Here is a 24,017-nt window from a genome sequence, read left to right as displayed (position 1 = left end):
TGTTCAGATGAAATCTATGATCCTTCCCAGGTCTAACATTCAATAATTCAAATAACAATATTGAAAAATGGAAAAATGACAACCCTTTGTGATTAAAAAAAAGAGAAACTACTCAGCTAAAACCAGGAACAGGCATGTACAAAGTCATTCTGATTATCAGGTTTTTGGCACCTGGCTGGCGGGCACACTGCCAGGTGTGGGCACCCCTGGAGCTGCTGGCCACCAATGCTGAGCCAGGAGGCAGTCACCAATTCTGCTCCTCCCTTCACTGGGGATAGCTAGGTGGGAGTGAGAAGGGTTGGCTCTGGGTTATGATGCTAAGGGTTTGAGTCCAGGTTGCTCTGCTTTGAGTAGCACTGGCAATCACTGTCCTCAGTCACAGCTTGGACTCTGCCAGGTTGGAATCAGAAATCAGGGACACCTGAACAATGGGCTGAAGATCACCCCTGCGCCTACCTCGCTGCAGAAAATGCTTGCGAAACCACTGGCGAGTAAAAATCAGATGACAAGGGGAGAGCTGGGCAGTGCAATGCCATTTTCAATCCTTTCAGTTCAGTCGCTCAGTTGTGTCCGACTCTTTGCGACCCCATGAATCGCAGCACGCCAGGCCTCCCTGTTCATCACAGACTCCCGGAGTTCACCCAAATTCATGTCCCTTGAGTCGGTGATGCCATCCAGCCATCTCATCCTCTGTCGTCCCCTTCTCCTCCTGCCCCCAATCCCTCCCAGCATCAGGGTCTTTTCCAATGAGTCAACTCTTCACATGAGGTGGCCAAAGTATTGGAGTTTCAGCTTCAATATCAGTCTTTCCAATGAACACTCAGGACTGATCTCCTTTAGGATGGACTGGTTGGATCTCCTTGCAGTCCAAGGTACTCTCAAGAGTCTTCTCCAACACCACAGTTCAAAAGCATCAATTCTTTGGCGCTCAGCTTTCTTCACGGTCCAACTCTCACATCCATACATGACCACAGGAAAAACCATAGCCTTGACTAGATGGACCTTTGTTGGCAAATTAGAAACCCTGAAATGGCCTTTCGTATCTGTGGCGTATCTCCTGGGGCCAGGCCTGCCTAAGTTTCTGAATAGGAATGCCTCCCTCGCTGGGGAAAGATCACATCTCCCCACAGCCAACAGATCATACAGCACTTATTTTCCATAATCATCCATCTTATTTTCTATAATCATCCATCATTCTGTGGAACCCAGGCCCCCTTCCTCCAAGAGGTCTCTGTGAGCAAAGTCTGACCTTATACAATTTCACCCAGGGGATTTTCCCGACCCAGGTATAGAACCCACATCTCTTACATGTCTCCTGCATTGACAGACAGGTTCTTTACTGCTGCACCACCTGGGAAGCCCAGAGTCAAGCCAACCCATTCTCAAATCCCAGATCTGTTAATCACCATACTATCTGTTATTGTCTGGCTTTAGGCTAGAAAGTTACTTAAACTCTCTGAGCTCCAGTTTCTTCCTCTGTAAAATGAGGATAGTAGTCATTTGTACCCTAGAGATTCACTGTGAGGTTGCATGAGATAAAGTGTGTAAAGCACACAGCACAAGCCCTCCTTGGGAAAGAGAAGCTCCTAAAATAGTTATATCGTTTTACCATTGCTGTTGTTGTTATCATTGTCACTACTATCTCAAGGCAGTTGTTTGAATTACAGTGTCTATGGTGTTCTTGACATATAAAATAGACATTCTGCAAGTGACTCCATGGCTACTGTCTTCTTAACTCTTGGCCTTTGGCTTCCCTGCCACTCCACAGGGAGTGCTCAGGACCCAGTGATCCCCCTTCTCACCTTCCTTTTGTTGGTGGGGTTGACGTAGAGGTAACTGAGGACAGTCTTCAAACCCACTTTGTCATTCAGCTTTTCATAGGTGGTGCCATAATCTGTTGATCTGCAGGTAAGAGAGGAAGAAAGAGAGGAAAAGACTGTTTTAATGGGGGATTGTATTTCCAGGGGAGCCCAGCTCTACCCCGACCTGCATTTTTGTTCCCAAATTACATGAGTGCTTAAAAAGTGTTCCTCTGAGATAAAAGGCGCCATTAATTTTAGAACAGCAATTAGACTAATAATGCACCTCACCTGCTTACTACCTAAGCTTGCTCCCCTTTGTTCTGGCCTTTCTCAGAGACCTACTATCCTGCCCTTTGTGAAGTGGTGCGGCAACAGGAGCTGTGGAGGGAGGCTGCCTCCGGGGCTCAGCGCTCTGTCCTCCCAGAGCTCTGTGGGGAGAGGCCTGAGTCCCTGCTGGGGTAACAGTAGGGAGAAAGGCTGGACCTTCTCCTGAGGTACAACCACCTTCACGCCCCTCTACTGAGCCTGAAGCCAGGAGACCCTCAGAGGGGCAGGAAGTGCTGCATCCAGGAGCCTCAGGGGATCCAACAGCCAAACCCAGCCACCCCCAGCAGAGTCTGAGGCTTCCCACAGGAGCAACGGTGCATCAGGGAGAAGAGCCAGCAACACTGACCGGCCAGCATTCGTTCCGCATGCCAGGGATCCTGCTGGCTGCCTGTTCCTCCTTTGGGTGCTCTGACCTTGCACCAAGACCATGAGCCAGGGCTCTGAGAACAAAGGCAGGCCAACCAATCCACAGGCTCCTTTCTTTCCATCCCGCCTCTCTCCCCATGTTGGAGGGAGAGCCAGTACCCAAAAGTGGATGCAAGAAGCCAAGCTTCCTGCTGCTCCCGCCTCGCTTCCCCTCCCCCACCCCACACACCTCGATCCCTTTTCAGGACCAGTATCATCAGGTTCTCACTCTGTCTGCCATCACCTTCCTTAGCTAGACTCAGGAAATCTCTCCCACTGGAGCTTCAGAAAGCCACAGAGGACTACTCATCATCTCTACGGTCAGGTGACCCCAGGGGTGCCTGCATCCCAACTCCGGCCCTGTGCTCTCCTAGTAACAGCAACTATCTGCCTTTGCTTTTTCCTTGATTACCTTCTAATCTAATCTCCCTTGATTTTCCCACCTTCTAACTATAATCTGCTTCTGCCTTGGCCCACAGCTTAGCTTTATAAGCCCAGGGTCCCAGGCCTGGCTTAAAGACCCACCCTCACCTCTGGTAAGGCTTCACTGGCCTTCTCCCGGTTGCCGCTCATTTCTCCTCTGCACAAGTACAAAGTTCCCAGCTGTTGTACACCCAAGGCACATACTGTACATGAAATGTACTCTCTGATTTTCTGATATCGTCATGATTAGTTTCCTTATATTCTGTTTCCTTCGCCACAACATAAGGTCCTCAAGGACGAGGAAATTCAGAGAATGCTATGGGAAGAGGAAAGAAAACTTGGGGCACAGCAAACTCTAGTTCATTCTTAGATGGGCAGATCCCTGGTTTCATGACCAAATGCAGGTTACTTCACCTGCTGGAGCCTCAAATTTCTTACTCAAAAAAATGGGGTTAATCTAATCTTACAGGGCATTTATGAGGATAAAAAATGCAACATGTTGGAAACTTCCTAACAGGATGTAGGCATTCTGAAATGTCAAAAAATATATATATATATAAATGAAAATACAAAGGACCTCCATGTCTTCTTCCAGAATGTACAGAACATGCTACACATCGTGCACACTTGGCACATTTACTGAACAAACAAAACGTCAGCATTTCTAATCCTTCCTTAGGCTACAGGCCCCACACGGTCATTGGTTACGCTAACTTTAGTAATTAGCATCCCCCCAAAACTGAATTCTTATCTTCTGTCTCCTGTCTACCTTAGGCACTAGGAATCACTGCCAAGGAGAGAAATCATTGCCTTTATCTCTCGAACCCAGCTTAGTCTCCGGGTCTTAATGATTCTATCTGCTGAATAGCTGAGACCTCTGATTGTCGCATCCTCATTCCACTGCAGTGGCTAGCGCATCATCGTTTTGACAATAATCCCCCAATCAGATGCTCTTGTTCAGCCTTCTCCCCCTCCCACCAGTCTCCATGCTGTCATCAGGCTATATATCAACCACATGGATCTGTCCACCTTACTCCCTGGTAGTAATCACCCACTGCCGACACACAGTGAAGTTGTATCTTTCAAGCTTAGTCTTGTAAAGTCTGGGTGTAACTTCCCTTACTAGAGCCATTTCCAGCCACTGACTCCTCTGCCCTTTCCTTTCCAGCCTCATTCAGCTCCTAAATGTCCTGAATTTTTATTGCCTACATTTGTGGCACAGCATTCCCTTCTATCTGAACTATCTCTACCCCCTATTTCCTTTACTTAGTAAATTTCTCTCTAATCTTTATTCTCAACTCTATTATCACCCTCCTTCCAACTTCCTCACTGGGGAATTAATCACCATTTCCTTCATGTTCTTGTACTACCTCACACATTTTACTGTTCTAGTGTTTATCCTATTGTTGTGATCATACTATTTTTATTCTGTAATGTTTTCCTCAACTATACTTCCCCAAGAGCAAAAAGCCATTTCTTATAGCAGCCCAATGCATTGTACCATACATGGTACTAAGTAAGCGCTGAGAATCTACTGATTTCTGTATTGTTTTGCTTTGTTTTTATTTGCAAGGGTTAATGAATACATGAATCTGTCTAAATCTACTCACATGTTCTCAAACACCTGCTGATGTCCAATCACAACTCAACAGAGAGCCACACCTAGAAAACATACCCGATACTTCAGATACTGGCACAATTTGCAGAATGGTAAAGTCTTTTAGCACCTGGTACCAGGGAAGGATCTAGCATCAGGTTAAATGACACTAGAAGCAAGGTTAAATGACCAGTCATTCTGATCTCCTATCCTACCCAGGGCAGGGAAGAAGACATATCATAATCTCGAAAGACTATCAATAGTATATTTTTCTTAATACAAATAAAGAATTTTTATAGAACAAACTGCTTCTTGATTCTATAGTCTTGAAGGCACAAAGACGGCACCAGGTGGGGAAAGAACATTGAACTTGGAATCTAGAGTAAAGAACTGACTCTGAAATGTACTCAAAGTGTTACCCTGGAAAAGTCTTCTCTACGTCTGTTAAAGAAAGAATCATCCTGACATTTCTTAAAATGGCAAGGCAGACATAATTCAGGACTATTGCAACAGGTATAGGGACCACAGTAATGAGGTTTTGAAATAGAGATGGGAGATTAGGCCATACTTCAAATACACCAAGGAAAACGTAGGAACTTAAAGCCAAAGAGAAGGGTGGGGATCAGTGGATAGAACATTACTAATAAGGTATGGAAATTGTTTGCTGACTGGCAAGATTCTTGCTGAAAGCAGGCTGAGGTGATCAGATGTCACCTGGGTTATGGTTGGGGATGAGGACTTTGATCAGATATGGACTACAATGAGATATTTTAAGGGGTGGTGGGGATTCTGGCTAATCTCACTTAGCAGGATTGTTGCTAAAAAATGGGCTCTTGAGGACATATCTAAGGACTGGCCCTAGGTGAAAAGAGCTCAGAGGATCCTGACTGGAGCTTGGTCAAGAAGAGAATCTTTGCCAAGCCCCATTCTATCTTCAACACAAGAGGTTTAACTCACATAATCATAAGGCCTCTTCTGGACTTTAAATCTTATTATCCCACCAACACAGCGCTAAGCTGTTTCCAACTAATGACTTTTCTTCATGCTATATATAGCAAACATCTTGCTTGTAAGAGCTAAATTCTCAGGTCTCCTTTCATGACTGATGTCACAACAGACTTCCTTCCAGAATCCAAATAACCCTCATCAAAGGTAGTGTACTTAACATGACGCATAGTCTGTCTTTCTGGAAGCTGCACAACCAACTCACATTGTCTTTGCTCTTTTCCAAAAGTGGCTGCTGAGGGTAGGAGCTTCCCAACAAATGATATGCCATGGCTCAGCTTCCTTCGCTTCTGGGGCAGCAGCTGCTCAAGCAGGCACACAGACACAAGTCTCACCCAGTGAGGGCCCCTCAAGGAGCCAGTGGGCCCTGGGGCCAAAGGAGGCCTAGACTCTGCCCTTTCTAGCATGGCCACTGCACACTCCACTGACCACAGCGTGTGGTGGGCTTCCTTCCCCTGGGCTAGGGGCAGCTGGCAGAAGCCTCTGCACCATTGCCAGAGCCAGCAGTGCCAGGAGAAGTCACCTTGACAAAAAAGCAGATCATCCTTCACCTTGTGACTCGAGACATCTGCCGGCGGGGTCACTTAGAGGAAGCAGGCTCATTTCCCCTGTTTTAAAGCTAACTTCCCAAATCCTGATGCTAAACTCCTAAAGCTGAAATGTCCAGCAAGCTGGAGACACTGGGCACCTGCCATGTGCTGGGCCCTGGGCCAGTTACCATTTGGAACAGCTCAGAACACACAGCTAACCTGGCAGGCAGCACGTGAGAGGTGCCCAGCCACAGCGCTCCCAGCTTCTGTGTCTGTGCTCAGATTCCTCCAGTTCCAGAAGGTTATTCCACTGCTCTGTGTGTGTGTGTGTGTGTGCGCACGCCTCTTGTTCTTCTGTTGTCTTTCATTATGAATTATTTCCAACACACAGAAAACTACAAGATGCCAATCATAAATCTACCACTAGATATATATGTTGTCCATCAACACAAATATTTGATGATCTTTTCAAGTGTTTTTACATTTACATAAATGTTATCCCACAGGATATATGTTCTGCAGCTAGCTTATTTTGTCCAACATTCGGTTTGGAGGATTTTATGCATGTTGACACACTTAGCCATAATCCATTCTTTTTAACTGCTATGGAGCATTGTAGTTTACCAGGAAACCACTGTCTGTTTATCATTTCAAACTCTGATAAATATTTTGTCTTTTAAAATTTGCTATGATAAACATTTCAATCACCATTTTTACACAAGTCTTTTCTAGAGAGACATCTTGATGTGAAATTACAACTCATACCCCATGCACAACTCTCATACCCCACACTTAACTTCTCTGCTGGTTATTGAAAAATTTTTCTCTAAGCGGACTGTACCTTCAAAGAGACACTCCCTTAGTCTCCAGCTACAGAAACTGAGTCTTTCTTTACTGCCAGGGTCTGAGTCCACAGCTCCTGACCAGTCTTGTCTCAGCTCTCTCTGTGTCCAAAATCTTCAATACCAGAGCGACTGAATCCAGTTAGTAGCTGGACCCTGAGTCCTGGCCTCAAGACTCTACCATCTCTCTCTTTTTTTTTTTTTCCTACCATCTCTTGTTTTCCCATTTGCATCGCTGTTGGTCATCTGCTCTGTGGCTCCACCCTGCCCAGGGACCTGCTTGTTGTCAGGTTGAGCCTCCCAGCTGCCAACTACTCACACTCCTCCCCAGGTACCCCAGGCTCCCTGGTAGACTAGATGTCCGCCCTCTTCAACTCCCCCAGGACTCCTGGGTTTGACTCCTCTAACTATTTAGGAGCTCCTGTCCCATCCTGATAAGCCTCCAGAAGCCTTCCATGTAGGCCAATACACTCTGGGAGCAGCCTCTTACCTCACCAACCTAACCTGTCATAACCCAGGTAGCTACCCAAGGCCACTTTCTCAATGACAATTTCCAGAGCTGAGTTGTGAATATAGTATACTTTCATCCACCCAGCAAGCTCCCATTCCTCTGATGAGCTTCTAGTGGAGAGGCTGGTGGCAACAAACATATGGGCTGCTATTTTAAAAGTAAAAGAACAGAAAAGAAAAACTTCTAGCCAACGCAGCCAAGACGGCTTCCCATTAGAAGTGAGCTGGAGCTCAGTACTCACCCCCGCCCTCACCTCAACCCACTCTGCATTCCCAGCACCACGTTCCAGCCAGAGGTGAGAGGGCTCTGCAGGGCATGCTGCCAGTTCTTATGGGGCCACCAGATGTTCAGGATGGGGCGGACACACTGCTTTCCCTAATCCTGCCAGCTGCCTTCCCCTGTTTGCCACCTGTGCTCCTCAGTTCCCACCTCCCCCTCCAAGGCTTGTCCCTGAGAAGAAACTACGAAATATCAAGTCTTTCACTCTTTGATTCTCTTATAAGTCTTTCATCTTCTCAGTGGACTCCCTTCTCTGTGATATTATCTAAAATTAGTAAACCACCTCAGTCCTGATAGTTCCTTTTCCTGTTAGCAATTTTATTTTATTTTGCTTAGTTCTTCATGCATATCTATCTGTATTATGGCATTGACTATGTGCTAGATACTGGGCTTGCCCTCTGCTCCACCCAAGTCAGGGGCACTTATGAGGCAGTTTAGCACAGGCAGTGAGCTGTTTCCTATAAAAGGGCCAGAGTGTAAGTATTTTAGGTTTTGATGATTGCTGTCAAAACTACTCAGCTCTGCTCTTGTAGTTCAAAACAAGCCAAGCAGGATAGCCAATTGAATGGGTGTGCTGTGTTGCAATAAAGCATATTTACAAGAGCATGCAGGGCATAACTTGTCAGGCACTAGTCTAGCTGACTGCAATATCAACCCCTACCATCCCTACCAACAGCCAGGCTTCCACCTCACTCTTGTCTCTCAGACAGCTTCCCAAGATTTCAGCCAAGGTATTTGATGCCCTGTCCCACCATTCCCTGCCTGATTGCCATCAGGTCGAAGTGTCTGCCTCAGCCTGGCACTCAGACGTGTGTAGTCTGTCCCCTTTCCTCCCCTTTCCCACTCTCCCAGTGAGATTACAGCTGGCGAGTGTCCGGATTTCCTCCTTTCTGACTCCCAGTTCTAGTACAAACTACATCGTGGAGACTTTTCCTACAACTTCAGCCCACACTCTCCCCTGAATATATCAACAGCATTAGGAGTTCCATATTTATTCTCTGAATACGCATATGTGCTCTTTTCAGAAATGACTAAAAGCTCCTTAAGAGAAAAATAACAAATAAAATAAATATATTCTGAAACTCCAAAAGTGCAGAGCACTAAGTAGAGAAAACAAGGAAGACAGAAGCAGGGCAAAGACAACTATACACAGGGCTGGGCAAACTAGACCACGCGCTCTTCACTTCTCTGAACAATAGGGTCGCTAATGTAAGCACGCCACAGAGAACAGTGAGAAACTTAGTTTAGCACCTGATAAACCCTGTGCATAAATGTGTATGGCAGTCATTTTTATGACTACTCACCCAGATTGTATTTTTCTCAAGGACAATCACCTTGTTTTTTTCCCTTGATTTATAAATTCCTTGCTCTTAGGGGGTGAGGCACATGGATGCCCAATCAATCATTAAGGAATTTTTGGCCACTGTTTCCAATGGTGCCATGAAAATACACTATGGCCCAGCTGCTGGGGAATCAAAAGGCAGGCCCATGCTTCCCAGTGCCAGACCCAGGGAAGTGCCCCACCCCCAACCATTCCCCCTGAGTGTGCTCCACTGACCTACACTACACCGAGAACAGTCAACAATCAAACACCAGAGGCAATGAGGGGCTCCAGTGTGCAGTGAACCTCAGCCCACTCTGCAGGCAGGTCAGGAGTTTCCACAGTGCAGCTCCAGACCCATGGCTGCCCAGAGAGTCTTTACCATCCAAATGGGAAAATCACTGATGTTCCCCTCTAGCCTGTTCCACTCCCAGTCTAGGGCCAGTGTCTAAAGCCACATTAATTCATGTCTTTGCAGTGGCAGAAGCCCAACCTGACCACAAATAACCAGCCAGAAAACTAATTTCAGACTCCAAGCCAAAGGCAAGTGATTTAAATAGCTTCCCTCCTAAGTGGGTATTGGCCCTATCCCCTACTTCAGAAAAACCACAGGCAGGCTGAAGCCCAGGCAGAAGCTCACACAGCTCTCCATAATTCTTCATGTCATCTGACTCCACAGCCTCATTATCTCATTTCACAAAGAGAGACACAATGATACAGAATAATTAATGTTCTCCTGCCCCAGCTATCTGAATGAGAGCCATCATAGTGTTCCAAGTACAGGGAATTGAAGGTTACCTGACTCTGCAGACCAGATCATGCAGAATTCATAGTTTACATATAAAATGTATACCCACCATCAGTATCGTTCCAGCTCAGATCTAGGAGGGAAGGATGGGGTGCGGGGAGTTAGACAAAACATTCAGATCTTTGGTCTTTCCCATTGAAGTATGAATACTTCAATTCTCACTGAAGAATCTCAGTTCAGAAAATAAGGCTGCTGGATTGTTATTCTGAGGACTCAAAATGACAAAAGACCTCAACACTATCAGCCAAGAGGCCTGTTTGTGACATACGGGTGAAGGGAGGAAAGAAGTCCTCCAGAGAAAGGAAAGCGCATGAGCAGAGCTCTGAGAGGAGGTGGCATCCCATTGATCGCACCTTTATTCACATGCGTATAGTGTATTTTATACAACACACATACACATACACTATACAATAGCATTAAAGAAGCAGGTAATATCAAGACTATTGACCTAGAAACGTCTCTAAGACATAACTAAATGAAAAAGGCTGCTGAATAATAATGCATTAAAGACACAAACTACCCAGACAAAACAAACCGATATATTCCCATTCGGTTTAGAAGTACGTATACAAGTGCATTTTAAAATTTCTAGGAGAAAACATACATGCATGGTAATAGAAGTTACCTCTAATTAGGGGTCCAGGGTGGGTTGGTTGGCTATAAGAACTAGAGTTTATTTGTAATGTTATAATGTTTTCAAAACAAAAATATATCCATGTATCACTCATGCAGTTAAAAATAATCACAATAAAGTGATTTGTTACAGAACAGTTACAAGGCAGATCAGTAAATTAACACATCTGTAGAGGAACTCTATTATAGATAAGCATTTGCATTCAAAAAGACAGCCCTCGCATAACCATAAGAGGATTCGTTTCAGAGTCAAGCAGATTTGGTTTCAAATCCAGCCTGTGCAACCTTAGACTAATTGCATAAGTCTCCTATTTCATATCTGCTCAATGGGAATATAAACATCGCCTTCACAGGATTACCATGAAGCTTAAATAGCTCTAATATCATGCAGTTCACTTCACTGTCAGTTGTTGGGAGACCTCATGGTGGAACAATAATGTGATCATTGGAGGAGAAATTGTCTCATACATCTCTCAGCAAATAGAAGGTAAGTTGTAGTTACATAAGCACCAGTGGGCAGACTAAGGCCATCTCATCCCCACTATATAAGCAATCAGCAACCATAAGGCACACGGGAAGATGGAGGGGTCGCTATGCATAATCAAAGATAGCCTCCAGCAGGTAGAAATTAAAGTCTAGGGAAAACAGACTTCACTTTTTTTCAGCAAGTTTTCCTGGGGAAAAAAATAATGAGGCACAAACTAGAAGGTTCTGGACAGTTTTAGCAAGGCATTTCTATCTGGGGAGTAGATGTTTACCATTTCCCTTTAAAATTACATGCCAGTTGAGTCCCTATGACATGCACGCAATTATATCTGTCTGTGCACAACTAGAAACCCCCAGGATAAAATGGGTAGCTGCCTAATGGAGAGATGTGAACTCATGGAGAGCCTTCAGACCATCCCTCTACCCTGGAAAAGCTAAACTCTGTGCCTCATTCATTTGTAAATCGTTTTCTTCTCTGGCATAAGCATTATACCTTCTATGTGGTAAGCACTCAAGGCATTAATTAATCAGTCAAAACAGTCTATTTCTTCTCTGAACAACCAGCCTTGTAGAGAAGACAGTGGTTCCTCTTGCTTCCATCTTCCTCCGAGAAGCCTCTCATCTTTCCTGCCTCTGGTTTCCTAGCACTCAGCATCAGTGTCACCATCAGGGAGCACCGTATCTACTCCCTGGGGATACACCTCTTTTCTCCTCTGCTGTTGTTTTATGTCATTATTTAACTTTTTGTGCATGAGGCTCCTTTTTCCAGAGAGAATCAGTCCTCTGAGGTCAAGGAGCTACTTGCCTGTCTCTTTTAACCCCTCATGCATGCTGAATAATGCCATGCAGTTTAGATATTCAGGCTGAGCAAATGTGTCCCAGGGACTGAAATAGTCACATTCAGATTCCCTGCTGCTTGTGAAAGGTTCTCCTGGGAGAGACTACCAGCTAAGCAGAGGTTCCTTCAGGCAGAGCTGGTTCTATCAGTTTATCTTACTGGTCATTTGGGGAAGAAAGAAGACTAAAGTTATGCCAGCACCTGACGTTGCCCAGCCCAAGGAAGAAAGGAAATTCCCAGAAACCCAGGAGTGAATCTCAGGAACCATAGACACTCCATTTCCTCATGGGCCCAGAAATCTGAAATCTCACTCATCTTCCTCTAAAAGAATTATATGTTAATGGCTATGCTCCCTGTGTATTATTTAAACATGACCCTGTTGAGCACCACATTCTACACTCCAAATGCCCTTGACGTGAGATCAGAGCTGTAGGGCTTGAAAACCAATCTCAGTTTTTTAAAGCTTTCCTTGGAAAGGTTAAGTAAGAAAAATAAGCAATTAGCCAGAAGTTGGGTTTGTTCTCAAGTCACAGAGTATTTCTTAAACCATCCTGCAGCCCTTAAAGAAATGCTCCTCTGAGACCAGAGGCAGGGCTCAGTAAGTCCAGGTGACATGGACTGCCTCATCAGACTGGTGCCCATGGCTTTAGGGAAACTGAATGCCATACTCTGGCATTTTTAGAATAGATATAAAAGGACTGAAAAGCAATGATAGAAATATTGTAGAATACAGAAAAGAATAACGTGCAACATGGACATCAATTATAGCCATGCTATACAGAGAAAAATCCACTTAATATTTTAATTTTTTTTTCTCTAATCTGTGTGTATGTGTATGTTTACAAAATTGGAGTCATTCTCTGTATACAGTTTGCTGCCCTACTTTTCCACTTAACATAATATTTAAATATCTCCCCATGCTGCTACATAGCCTTCCAAAATAATTTTCAAAGCCTTACAGCATCTCAATGTACAAACATATCATAAATTACTCTAACTGCCTTCTTGGTCAGATGGTTGGTTTCTGGCCAAATGTTTACATTATATAACTTTAGTGTGTATTCTTCTACATAAATCTTTATGTGCATCTTTATCTGTTTCCTTAAAGTACATTCATGTAAGTGCAATCATTAGTTCAAAGGGTAAAGATTATCATTAACATTCTTGTTATAAAATATTCTATATGACATAAATATGCTGGTCAATCTGCACTTCCACTAACAGTACATGGAAGTACCGGTTTCACTGAATACTGGTCAATATTGGGCATAACTATTTTAAAATCTCCAGACATAGTTGTGTTGGCAACAATGTATTGCAAAAATATAAGCCCTTAATCGTGTCTTCACACTAAAATGCTTTGTCTTTAACAGTGGTTCCCAAACTTTTATGACTCAGGACTCCTTCATACTCTTAAAAATTAATTCATACATTACATTCACAAATTTGCAATTTTAGAAATTACATCTGGCAAAATTTTACAATATTTATTAATTTATTTTAAAGTAATAAATAGTTTTTTTATGATAAAGAAACTAGAGTTTCTCAAGCAAAAATAATTTAGTGAGAAAGCACTGCACTGTTTTACATTTTTTGCCGAGTCCCTTAATATCTCACTTAACGGAAAACAGTTGGATTATATCTACATCTGTGCTTAATCATTATATCACATATGTCATACAACTTCTAGAAACTCCACTGTACATTTGAGAATGAGAATTTTTTTAAAAGCCCATAACATTTTATTATAATTTAAAAATAGCTTTGACTTCATTAATCCGCTGATAGGGTCATGGACATTCCCCAGGGTTCCCAGGATCACACTTTGAGAACTCCTGCTCTATGCCAAACAACTGGGTCCCAAGAGGACTGCAACTTACAAAGAGATCATTTCTAATTTTAATAAAAGCTATGGACTTCTTGCAAATGTTCTCCCTTCATTTTTCTTCCACCAGACCCTGTAAAGTTCAAATCCCATCTTCTGCATAAAGCCTTCTCATCTAACCTGCCTTTCAGTGATATTCCCTTTCTCTGATTCTTTACTGCTTTTATATCACTGCAGAACAATTTGGCCTATGCCCTCTGATTTTCATAGCCTCTTGTTCCCACCAAAACCATAAGCTTCTTGAGGCTGGGGATCAAGTCGTTGGCACACACTTGGGCTCAATAACTGATTTCTCAGAAGGGAGCTACTCTAAGTCACTGCGGCATTTAAGGAACTAACATTTGCATGATACTTTACACAAAACACTTTCTCTTGAGATATTTAATTCTCACAAGGACCCTTTGACATAGACATTTTATCTTTGTCATAAAAATGAGGAAATAGAGACTCAGAAAGGTTAAGTGACTAAAGCAAATGACAATACTGAAACTTGAATCTTGGTCAACAGATTCCAAATCCCATGCACTCTACTCCAGTGCTTGGCTACTAACTGGCAGCAGTGGTGACTGAGCCCCACAAAGTGTCACAGAGTAGAGATTTCACAGACTCATCCTTTCAGGGGACTCCAAAGACATTCCTAAGAGGAGGTACTACACAAGTATTAAAAACAAGAGTGTCTGAAGTCAAAACTAAATTGGAATTCCTATCCTCCCACCTACTAGCAATATAACACTGGCACATTTCCTTAGCTTTCTAGGCCTCACTTTCCCCATCTCTAATATAGGCATAATTGCCACCATGCAGAGTTGTTGAGAGAACCCAATGAGAAAATCTACATAAAGCAGTGCAAGAATCAGCTTCATTCTTGGATATACTTCCATTCCTTCCTAAAACCATCTCACCATCATCCCTTATTTCCCCTCTGGAAAACAAGAAGGATTTCATGAAATGAAGATAGGCACTGCCTAGAGCCTAAGCAATCTATTGAACAGGAAAATACTTCATCCTAGACACCTGGGTCTGGAGTCTTTGGAACACAGAGGTTGCAGAAGCCCAGGCCAAAAGCATCACTGGAAAGAAAGGACAGTGTTTTGTACCAAAGGACAATCACTGCCAATCCATGTGAGAGCCTATATGGGTCTTAGCTCTGGAAGCCAGCCTATTCCTCTCAACATACACATAGACTCCTCAAGCTCATGTTCCCTAGGAGTCTCTGGAACTCAGTACCTCTCCTGACATAGGTTGCTTCTCTGGGGAAAAGGTAGTGCTCAGTTGGTCAGGTCAAGATGCTGAGAGGAAACAGAGGCCAGGTTGGGAACAGTGCCTCCCAGCCCAGTAACAAATACCAGGACTGGCAACGACATAGTGTGTTGACTATCTCCAGCAGCTCAAACTTCAGCATTCAGCAAGTCCCATAAGTTATGGTTGACTGGGTTTCCAGAATCCTGTGGTTATCAACACTCCTTGTTTCTAACCAAAAACAATGATTCACAGTTTGAGTACTCGGCTCTTCTATAAAATGAGGGGGTTGAAATCAATGATCTCAAAGATTCTGCCATCTTCAAACTTCTGTGCATCTGATCAAGCTCCAAATGGCCTCTGGTTACTTTCAAAATGCAGATCTATGCTCTAAGGATGCAAATCTGTCATCACCAAGGGGCACTGAGGTCCTGCAAAAGACTGCCTGAGGTCAGGCATGTCCCTAGAATAAGTGTTCAGCTTCCCAAACGTCTACGAGCCTATGGATCACCTAATCTAGACAACTAAGGAATGCTCTCAGAAAGTGTCATGTGGTCTTGGGGAGACAAGATCATTTCTCACTAAATAACTAGGAAGCATGGCATGGGTCAGTCTTGGAAGCCAAGGGATAATATGTGTCATTTTAAACACAACATCTGAATCATCATGAAATGATAGGCAAAATAATATAGCATATCAGTGAAATTTTGATACAGCCCTCTCCTGGAAAGATTAGGGAGGAGGCAGAAGCTCAGAGAGAGGGACAATTAGTACAGGGATTCAAAAAAGCAATTAGATAAAACTCTGTGAGGACAAAGGTCCTACTAAGTCCCCAGTGTCCACTCCCTGGCCCTCAACCACTATTTTAAATAAATAAATGAATAAAGGACAAATGAGTAGGAAGCAGTTCAAACGAATTCAATAGGATAACAGTGTTGTTAAATGAACACATTTTGGAGTTGGAGACACAGCAAAGAGTCGAATGTGACTAATACACACACACACACACACACACACACACACACACACACACCCCTGTAAATGGGCGTGCTCAGTTGCTTCAGTCATGTTCGGTTCTTTGTGACCCTATGGACTATAGCCCGCCAGGCTCCTCTGTCCTTGGGATTCTCCAGGCAAGAATACTGGAGTGGGTTGCCATGCCCTCGTCCAGGGGATCCTCCCAATCCAGTGATTGAACCTGCATCTTCTGTGGCTCCTGCGTTGCAGGTTGATTCTTTACTGCTGAGCCACTGGGGAAAGCAACCAAATTAATCTAAGTACTGCACAGGGTTATTTGAGAACTTGGCGAGAACTCAGGGAGGAAAAGCGCATAGAACATTTATCACAACGTCAGGCTTATTACACGTGTGTGTGCTCGCTCACTCAGTCATGTTGACTCTTTGAGACCGCATGGACTGTAGCCCACCAGGCTCCTCTGTCCATGGAATCTTCCAGGCAAGAATACTAGAGTTGGATGACATCTCCTCAGGGGATCTTCCCAACCCAGAGACTGAACCCACATCTCTTGTAGCTCCTGCACTGGCAGGCAGATCCTTCACCACTGTGCCACCTGGGAAGCCCTAGGCTTATGAGTACTTAGGTTTTTAATACTGATTTTGGCATATGATGGTGATGACAAAAATGATGCAGATAATGATATTCATTAGTGCTAGCAGGCTCAGAGAAAAGGAAGGAAGATTTTATTGAAGAGGTGAGCTTTGGAGGAAAAGATGGAGAATCAGGAGTGCAGAGGAAGACAAAGGCTTGGAACCTAAAACACATTAATATTTTCAGAAAATAATTAGGAATTGAGCCTGATCTGAAAGAAATGTTCTTACACAGGCATAAATGAGCATAAGTTTCTATAGGTAGAATAAGATTTGGTAGAAGGTCTTGAATATCTGCTAAAGAGCTTGAACTTTATCTTACAAACAACAGGGGCCCCCAACGTTCTAGAATCTGGCAGAGACATAATAGAAGTCCATTTGGAAAGACTAATTGGTCACTGATGGATATGATGGGCTGATGAAGCATGTTCTTCCAGAGATAGAAAGACTTATTAGGAATCCATCTCATTAGCTTGATGACAGTACATTGTAAGAAATGAAGAGGGACACAGAAGAAGCATAATGTGTTTACTCACTTGGGGCAGAGATGAAGGAGAAGAAACAGGTAAAGACAGCTTCAAGATTCCAAGCCTGAGTGCCTAAGAGAATACTGTTACCACCGACAGAAACAAGAGTGGAGCTGACATCTCCGGAGCAGCTTATAAAGGGTTTTTGAGAAAACAGAAAAACATCCTAGGCTCAGTTGCCTAAAACCAGAGTGTTGTTCAGTTGTGTCCGGCTCTTTGCGAGCCCATAGACTATCCATGTAATTCTCCAGGCCAGAATGCTGGAGTGGGTAGCCTTTCCCTCCTCCAGGGGATCTTCCCAACCCAGGGGTCAAACCCAGGTCTCCCGCATTGCAGGCAGATTCTTCACCAGCTGAGCCACAGGGGAAGCTCAAGAACACTGGAGTGGGTAGCCTATCCCTTCTCAAGCGGATCTTCCCGACCCAGGAATCGAACCAGGGTCTCCCGCAATATAGGCGGATTCTTTACCAACTGAGCGATCAGGGAAGCCCTGATTGAGGGAATGCTTGTAGGCAAAACCTAATGGAAGAGAGGGAGGCAAGACAGGGAAGGGGCAGCAGATCATCGGGGTTGAGGTTCCAGGTAAAGCCCGATCCACAGGGGGCTCCCATGGGTAACTCTCTCCACAGACTTGACCCACTCTAAGGCAAGGGGCCAGGATTGTGTGCTCCACACCAACCAGTTATTGGCCATCCCAGATGTGGGAAGTGGTGACCTCTGGAGGAAGTCATCACATCTTGCAGCTGATGGGTGACTAAAGGGAATGTTAACCTAAATTTAACCTAAGGCTTATTAGCATGTAACTCTCAGCAACTGCCTTCTATCATTACTGAGAGTGTTAGCATTGAGAAAATGGCAAGATATCCAACAAACTTGATGAATGAAAGAAAACAACGCTGGGCAACTACAGTCCTCTGCCTCTGTTCAACTTCCATCTGAGAATATAACTTCCCCTTTATTTTCTGACCTGCTTTGTGTAAGCAGCAGATAGCCTAGTAGCTGTCATACTCCAGAGTTTCAACATCAGTCCTACAATTCATCAGAGGTGCAAAAGCATGAAAGAAAAGCTAGGTGAGGCTTTCTAAAAGTGGAGGAAAGATAGGCTGTTTCTATTTTAAGCACTTGAATATGAATAGGAAAACCTCTGGGCCCTTAACATTCTCTTCAAGTTCATATCTCCTGGCCTAGAACCATCTCTTCTGGATGGAGCCCATCTGCAATGCTGCTGTAACACATCTAGAATTCTGTATGGCTGGATTTTCCTTGCATGTGGTAGTAATCTCCCCAAAAGGCTGTGTATACATTTAAAGTTAGTTTTAACGTTCCAGTCAAGCTGAACTCTCTGTTTAAGAGCTGTATACTAAATCCTGTAGTAGAGAATCACCCCCAAATGTGTATTTCCTCTGAAACTAAGATCTAACAGAAAACATGCTTGCATTTTATAGGAAGCTGGGCTTCAGTCTTTGACCCAGAAATCAACAGATGTTTATCAAATGCTCATAGTGTGACAGGCACTCTGCTAGATACCGTATATTTTAGGAATAGTAAAAAGACATTCTGGCTAGAGAACAAAAATGAATATAGGAAAAGAAAGACTGGATGTGCATTCCAGAGAGTGTATACATTGAAGCATTAGCTGCAGTAGCAAACACCACCAACATGTCAGTGACTTAACACTATGTTAGTGTACTTCTGATCCACTTCATAGTCTATTACAGACTGGCAGTGAGGTGTGGGCAGGAAGGGGCTCTTGTTCTGCACCATGATTCAGAAACCTGGGCTCTTCTCATATCAAAATTCTGCTATCTTCTAGATATATTAGGAATTCTCAGTTGAACTGGTGGAAGGAGAAATGAGTGAGAATTATTTTTTCCATGAAGGGAAGCGGCATCCACCCTTCCCAGCCTCTCTCTGTGTGGGCCAGGATTCAGTCATATGCCTACATTTAAGGAAAGGAATGCTGCTCAGTCACAAGTCATGTCCAACTCTTTGTGACCCCCTGAGGTGTAACACTCCAGGCTCTGCCCTGTTCTCCACTACATCCGGGAGTTTGTCCAAATTTATATCCATTGAGTCAATGATGCCATCCAACCATCTGCATGACTGAGTGACTAAACAACAACAACACACACACACACACAGATATATATATATATACATATATATACATGTATAGATGTACACACACAGAGATACATATATGTATATATATGTATATAGTGTTAGTCACACAGTCTTATCCAACTCTTTGCGACCCCATGGACTGTAACCCACCAGACTCCTCTGTCCATGGGATTTCCCAGGCAAAAATACTGGAGTGGATTGTTATTTCCTTCTCCAGGGAATCTTCCTGATTGAAGGCTGAACCCGGGTCTCCTGCGTTGCAGGCATATTCTTCACCATCTGAGCCATCAGCATTTGATTATATATATATACACACACACAAGTAAACAATGAAATAATATTTAGCCTTAAATAAGAAAAAATACTGCCATTTGTGACAACATGGATGAAGCTGGAGGGTATTATACTAAGTGAAATAAGCTAGTCAGGGACAAATACTGCATGATATGACTTTCATGTAGAATCTAAAAAGTAAAAATAAATAAAAGAATCAAACTCATAGAAATAGAGTAGAATAGTGGTTGTCAGGGGCTGTAGGTAAAGGAGATAGAGGCTTGCAAAAAGACACAAATTTTCAGTTTTAAGACTGAAAGGTCTTCAAGTCTGAGGATCTAATATTATGGCCACTGGTAATAATGTGTTATACAGTTTAAATTTGCTAAGAGAGTAGAATTTAGTGTCCTGACCCAAAAATAATAATAATAAAATTATTCAACAAACTTGATCCCCCACGCAGTTAGAAACCTGCACTCTAAAATCTATGTAAGTTCTGGGAATAGGTAGTGGTGATTATTGTACAACTTTGTGAATATACGTAATGCTATTGAATTATGCCCTTAAAATGTCTAAAGTAGTAAATTTTACGTATATTTTTACCATGATTAAAAAAAATGTTCATTAGCAAAAAAGGAAAAAAAAAAAAAAAAAACTAGTCTCAATGAGCCCAAGTGGCTTGCTCTAGTTCACATGTCTGCTAAGCCGCATGGGTGTTTGAAACCATGTCTGCTTGACTTTAGAACACAAGTCATTCTTCTCTGAGCCGAAGAAACTGGCAGACGAATTAAAAGAGGCCATTAGAACCCAATCCTAAATCTCCTCCTCAATGGTGCTAAGGAACATATGCTTAACCAGGGAGATTTTTGCCCTCTGTTCTCCACCTCCGTGAAAATGAATGAGCTAAACTGAGTGTGAGAAGTCAGGATAGGCGGCAGGTATCTGAATCTGTGTCCCCAAAGGCTGGCTGGCAGGCATGAGTGGGGCTACTCCACTCAACATTTGGTATTCTTCTGTTTTTCAACCATTTAAAAACGTGAAAGCTGTCCTCAGCACACAGGCTACCCATAAAACAGGAGGGAGGCAGGGTTTGGCTCATGGGCTACAGTCTGCTGACCTCTGCCTTTGGCCCTGCCTTCTTGACCCCTCCCCACTATTAGCTCCCTAACACCTTGCTGACCTAGAAGCACCAACACTCAGCTTACCTCCTAGACCAAAATCTGCACTCATACTTCAAGCCATGCCTTCTCTGAGCTGTGCCTTGCCTGAACCACCCCAGTCCCAGGGCAGCATCCTGCTGGACTTTGTCCTTGGTGGCCAGAATGCTCATCTGGCTCATGCTAGCTTTAGTAGTGGGAAAGCAAACAAAAGGGCTGCTAAATGCTGTGCTTCTTCATGCCTTCAAAAGATCTGCACTTTAAAAGTGGCCAAGCTGCAGCTTACCCAGTGGACCAACATGCAGGATGCCCAAGCTGTGGTTCTTCCAAAAGTGAACGGGAAGCATAAACCACTTCCCTTTCTTTGCCACAAGCCCAGGGATGAAGCATGTGTCCTGTGAAGAGGGGAAGTGACAACCCCTGCAGGAGAAAAGATGCACCAAACCCATCTGGTCAGTGCAATCTGGCCAGGCCCATGCGGCTAAACTCATGTTGCCTAAAGCAACAGTTTACCTCCAGGTTGGAAAATGGCAGCAATAAAAATATAAATGGAACCCAGCCAGAGAGATGATTCTCAGTAAAAAGGAGACTCTGCATAAGGAGAAATGGGGGGGAATATTTATATCCATAGAGAGAGAGACATTATCTTCTTCTCCAACACATTTTTCTGAAGTTACAAATCAATGGTTTCTATTTATTCCCATTGGAGGGAAAAACAAAAACCCTGAGATTTATGAGCAGTGTTGTTTATTTATAATCCAAAAACTCTTCTCATACCATATGGTTGGGAAATTTACAGAGAGACCAAGTGAGAGGAAATTGCCTGCTTAATTCAATGGTCTTGGCAAAGCTAGCAGGCAGAGAGAGCATCCCAAACTCTTCCTCCGACACATGTGTAAGCGTGTACAGGCGAGGAGGCCTGCATGCAGAGAGCAGAGGCAGCCCTTCCCTCACCAGAAAACCCACAATGTAGTGTAGTGGGAATGCGAGCAGCTGATGAGCTCAGCTGAGAAGGACGGACTCATTTCTCTATCCCAGCACAGGCCAGAGAAAGGAATACTGAGAAAGAGAACGGAAAGGAGGGTGAGGGCTAAGAGATGTAGGAGCAACCAATCTTCTGGACAAGTAAAGAGGATGCACAGCACACAAAGTTTCTCGGGAAGGCAAAGTACACACAGCTCTCTACTACACTTCTGTTCAATCATCTTCCTTCTCCATGTTAGTGAGAAATAAGCAGAAATTTCTGATTCCATCTCTGCTGCTCAGCCTGCTCTACAGAAAGGCAATCACTCACTGCCTTTAAGGAACAAACACAAGTTTGCTCTGGATACCTTCACTTCCTCCATGCTCTACCCTCCCTTTAAGAATGATGACAAACAGAAAGAAAGGAAAACACTGAGGCTAAAGATGATTAATACAAATGCAAATAGTGGCCAGATATGAAAAGGGGTTGAAAAGCATGGAAAAGGATACAAATGACACAGTGGGGCAAAGGAAGGTTCACCTTTTTGAGAAAATCCTCCCTGACGATTCTGTCCATGGGGCTCCATCCACTGAGTGTCCACAGCCCAGAGGACCTACTCACATTACACTAGGGTTCCACACCCGCTGCCTGCAATACTAGCTACCTTTTCATATGCATACAACTGCTCTCCTGGTTCACCTGCCACTTCTGTTTGGATGATTCCCAAAACTTTTCCTGCTCCAGCCTCTCCTGTGAGCTCCAGTCTCACATTTCCAAATGCTGTGCAGTGAGCCATTGGCACTTCAGTTCCAGGACACTCAATCTGAGCTCGGCACTCCTCCACCACAACACTGTTCCCGCTCCCCACTTCCTCCCTCCCTTTCCTCTTCCATTCCCCACTTCTGTAATGGGAACCCTCCCAGGGCTGAAAGCTTACAGTCATCATGACAATTTCTCCTCCTCACTCTCCTCTAATCGCTGTCAAGTCCTGTTAACTGTGCTTCAGAAATCTCTCTTGCGTTGGTCCTTCTTTCTCTCTTTCTGAACAACCAAAGTTTAACAGGATGGGCTGCCTGGGCAGCTGTAATGCTCCACCAGATCGCTGTCCCACCTCTAGACATCTTTCTCCTCAGCCCAGGGTTCACAGTGGTGTCCAGGCTACCTTCCTACAGCATAGCTATAGGCACAGTCATTTTCCAGCTCAAGAACCTCATGGTTTCTAGTTACTAAAAGCTATAATTCTGGTTCAATATTCTGTCTCACCCTTCATCACTACTGTTCACCCCAACTCTAGGGGCTCCACACAGCTGAATCTCAGTAATTGCCTGATGGCGTCTGATGAATGGACAATACGCAGAAGAGCAACGCTTTCTCTCTTCTCCTCCACGACCATTTGGGAGAAATGCTGCTGCTGAGAGGACCTGTTGGCTTATAAAGCTGAACTGATTTGACAGTTACAAGTGTGTAAAACAATGATAAGAAAGCAAAGGGTGGATGAATAAAAGGAGACTACACCAGAGTTCACGACAAATAACAGGGAGGCAGCCTAGTTGGTAAGCAGATCAAATAATTAAGAGCAAGACCCCAAAAATATCTGTGAATAAAACAGAAGGTCCTGGGTGAGTGAGGAGAAGCAATTTATTGATGAGGAGTAGATGTAGCTAAACAGTGAAATGAATTTGTCGGGGAGGAGTGTTGCAAGAAGGGAGGAGGGAACAGGTGTGGGAGGAAAGGCATAAATTTGCCATGGGAGAAAACCCGAAGTCCTTATCGGAATGGGTGAAGGGGTGTCTCCGAAGAGCAGAAGGCTGACCAGACTACTAAGTTGACAGGGCCTGCCTGAGAAGGAAATAACTGGAGGGAGCACAGAGCCATTCATCCCGCCACGGACGCTGCTGGCTCCTCTCGGCATGCAGAGCAGGCACGGCAAGGAGTCTTGGGCACCTGGAAGGAAAGGAGCCCTAATTCAGAGAAACAGACTCCACAGAAGCACCTGTTAAAGGCCTCACACAGGGAGACCGGGCAACCAAAATGGGACAAGACACAAAAGGGGACAAGAGGGACACAAGGCATGTCACATGTCAGGCATTGGAAACATCTGGTAGGTATCACTGATAAAATCTGATAACCAAAAAAAAAAAAAAAAAATCCAATAACCAGGAAATCACACTATGAGTGACCTCAAGCTCAAGTGAACTATGCCCTACCTTGTTCTGATTGCCAGAGCTGACAGTACAGACAGTGTGGGGATTGGATGGCATTGCCATCAATTGCTCTATACCCAGAATGAGGTTACGCTTTGTACCCAGTGGTGCCCAGAAGACTGACTCACTGCCTTTGGAGATTCTACTCCACAAGTTCCTACTGAGTATCTCCATCAGCCTTTATGACATTATTTATAAACACAAATCCCAACAAGTGGAAACCACACATT

The 24,017-nt window shown here is 44.0% G+C and overlaps 1 protein-coding gene across 1 annotated transcript in view; it reads right to left on the bottom strand.

Annotated features, from left to right (window-relative positions):
- SORCS3 (sortilin related VPS10 domain containing receptor 3) overlaps positions 1-24,017 on the bottom strand; it is a 632,959-nt gene that overhangs the window by 351,923 nt on the left and 257,019 nt on the right. Inside the window, exon 3 of the mRNA XM_040254391.1 lies at positions 1,803-1,902. Coding sequence (XP_040110325.1) covers positions 1,803-1,902 — 100 coding nt within the window. The remainder of the gene's footprint in view (positions 1-1,802; positions 1,903-24,017) is intronic.

This window comes from Oryx dammah, unplaced genomic scaffold, assembly GCF_014754425.2.
Source record: "Oryx dammah isolate SB20612 unplaced genomic scaffold, SCBI_Odam_1.1 HiC_scaffold_14, whole genome shotgun sequence".
Classification (NCBI taxonomy): domain Eukaryota; kingdom Metazoa; phylum Chordata; class Mammalia; order Artiodactyla; family Bovidae; genus Oryx; species Oryx dammah.
The sequence above is the reverse complement of the archived record's forward strand: the minus strand, read 5'-3'. Positions and strand labels throughout refer to the sequence as shown.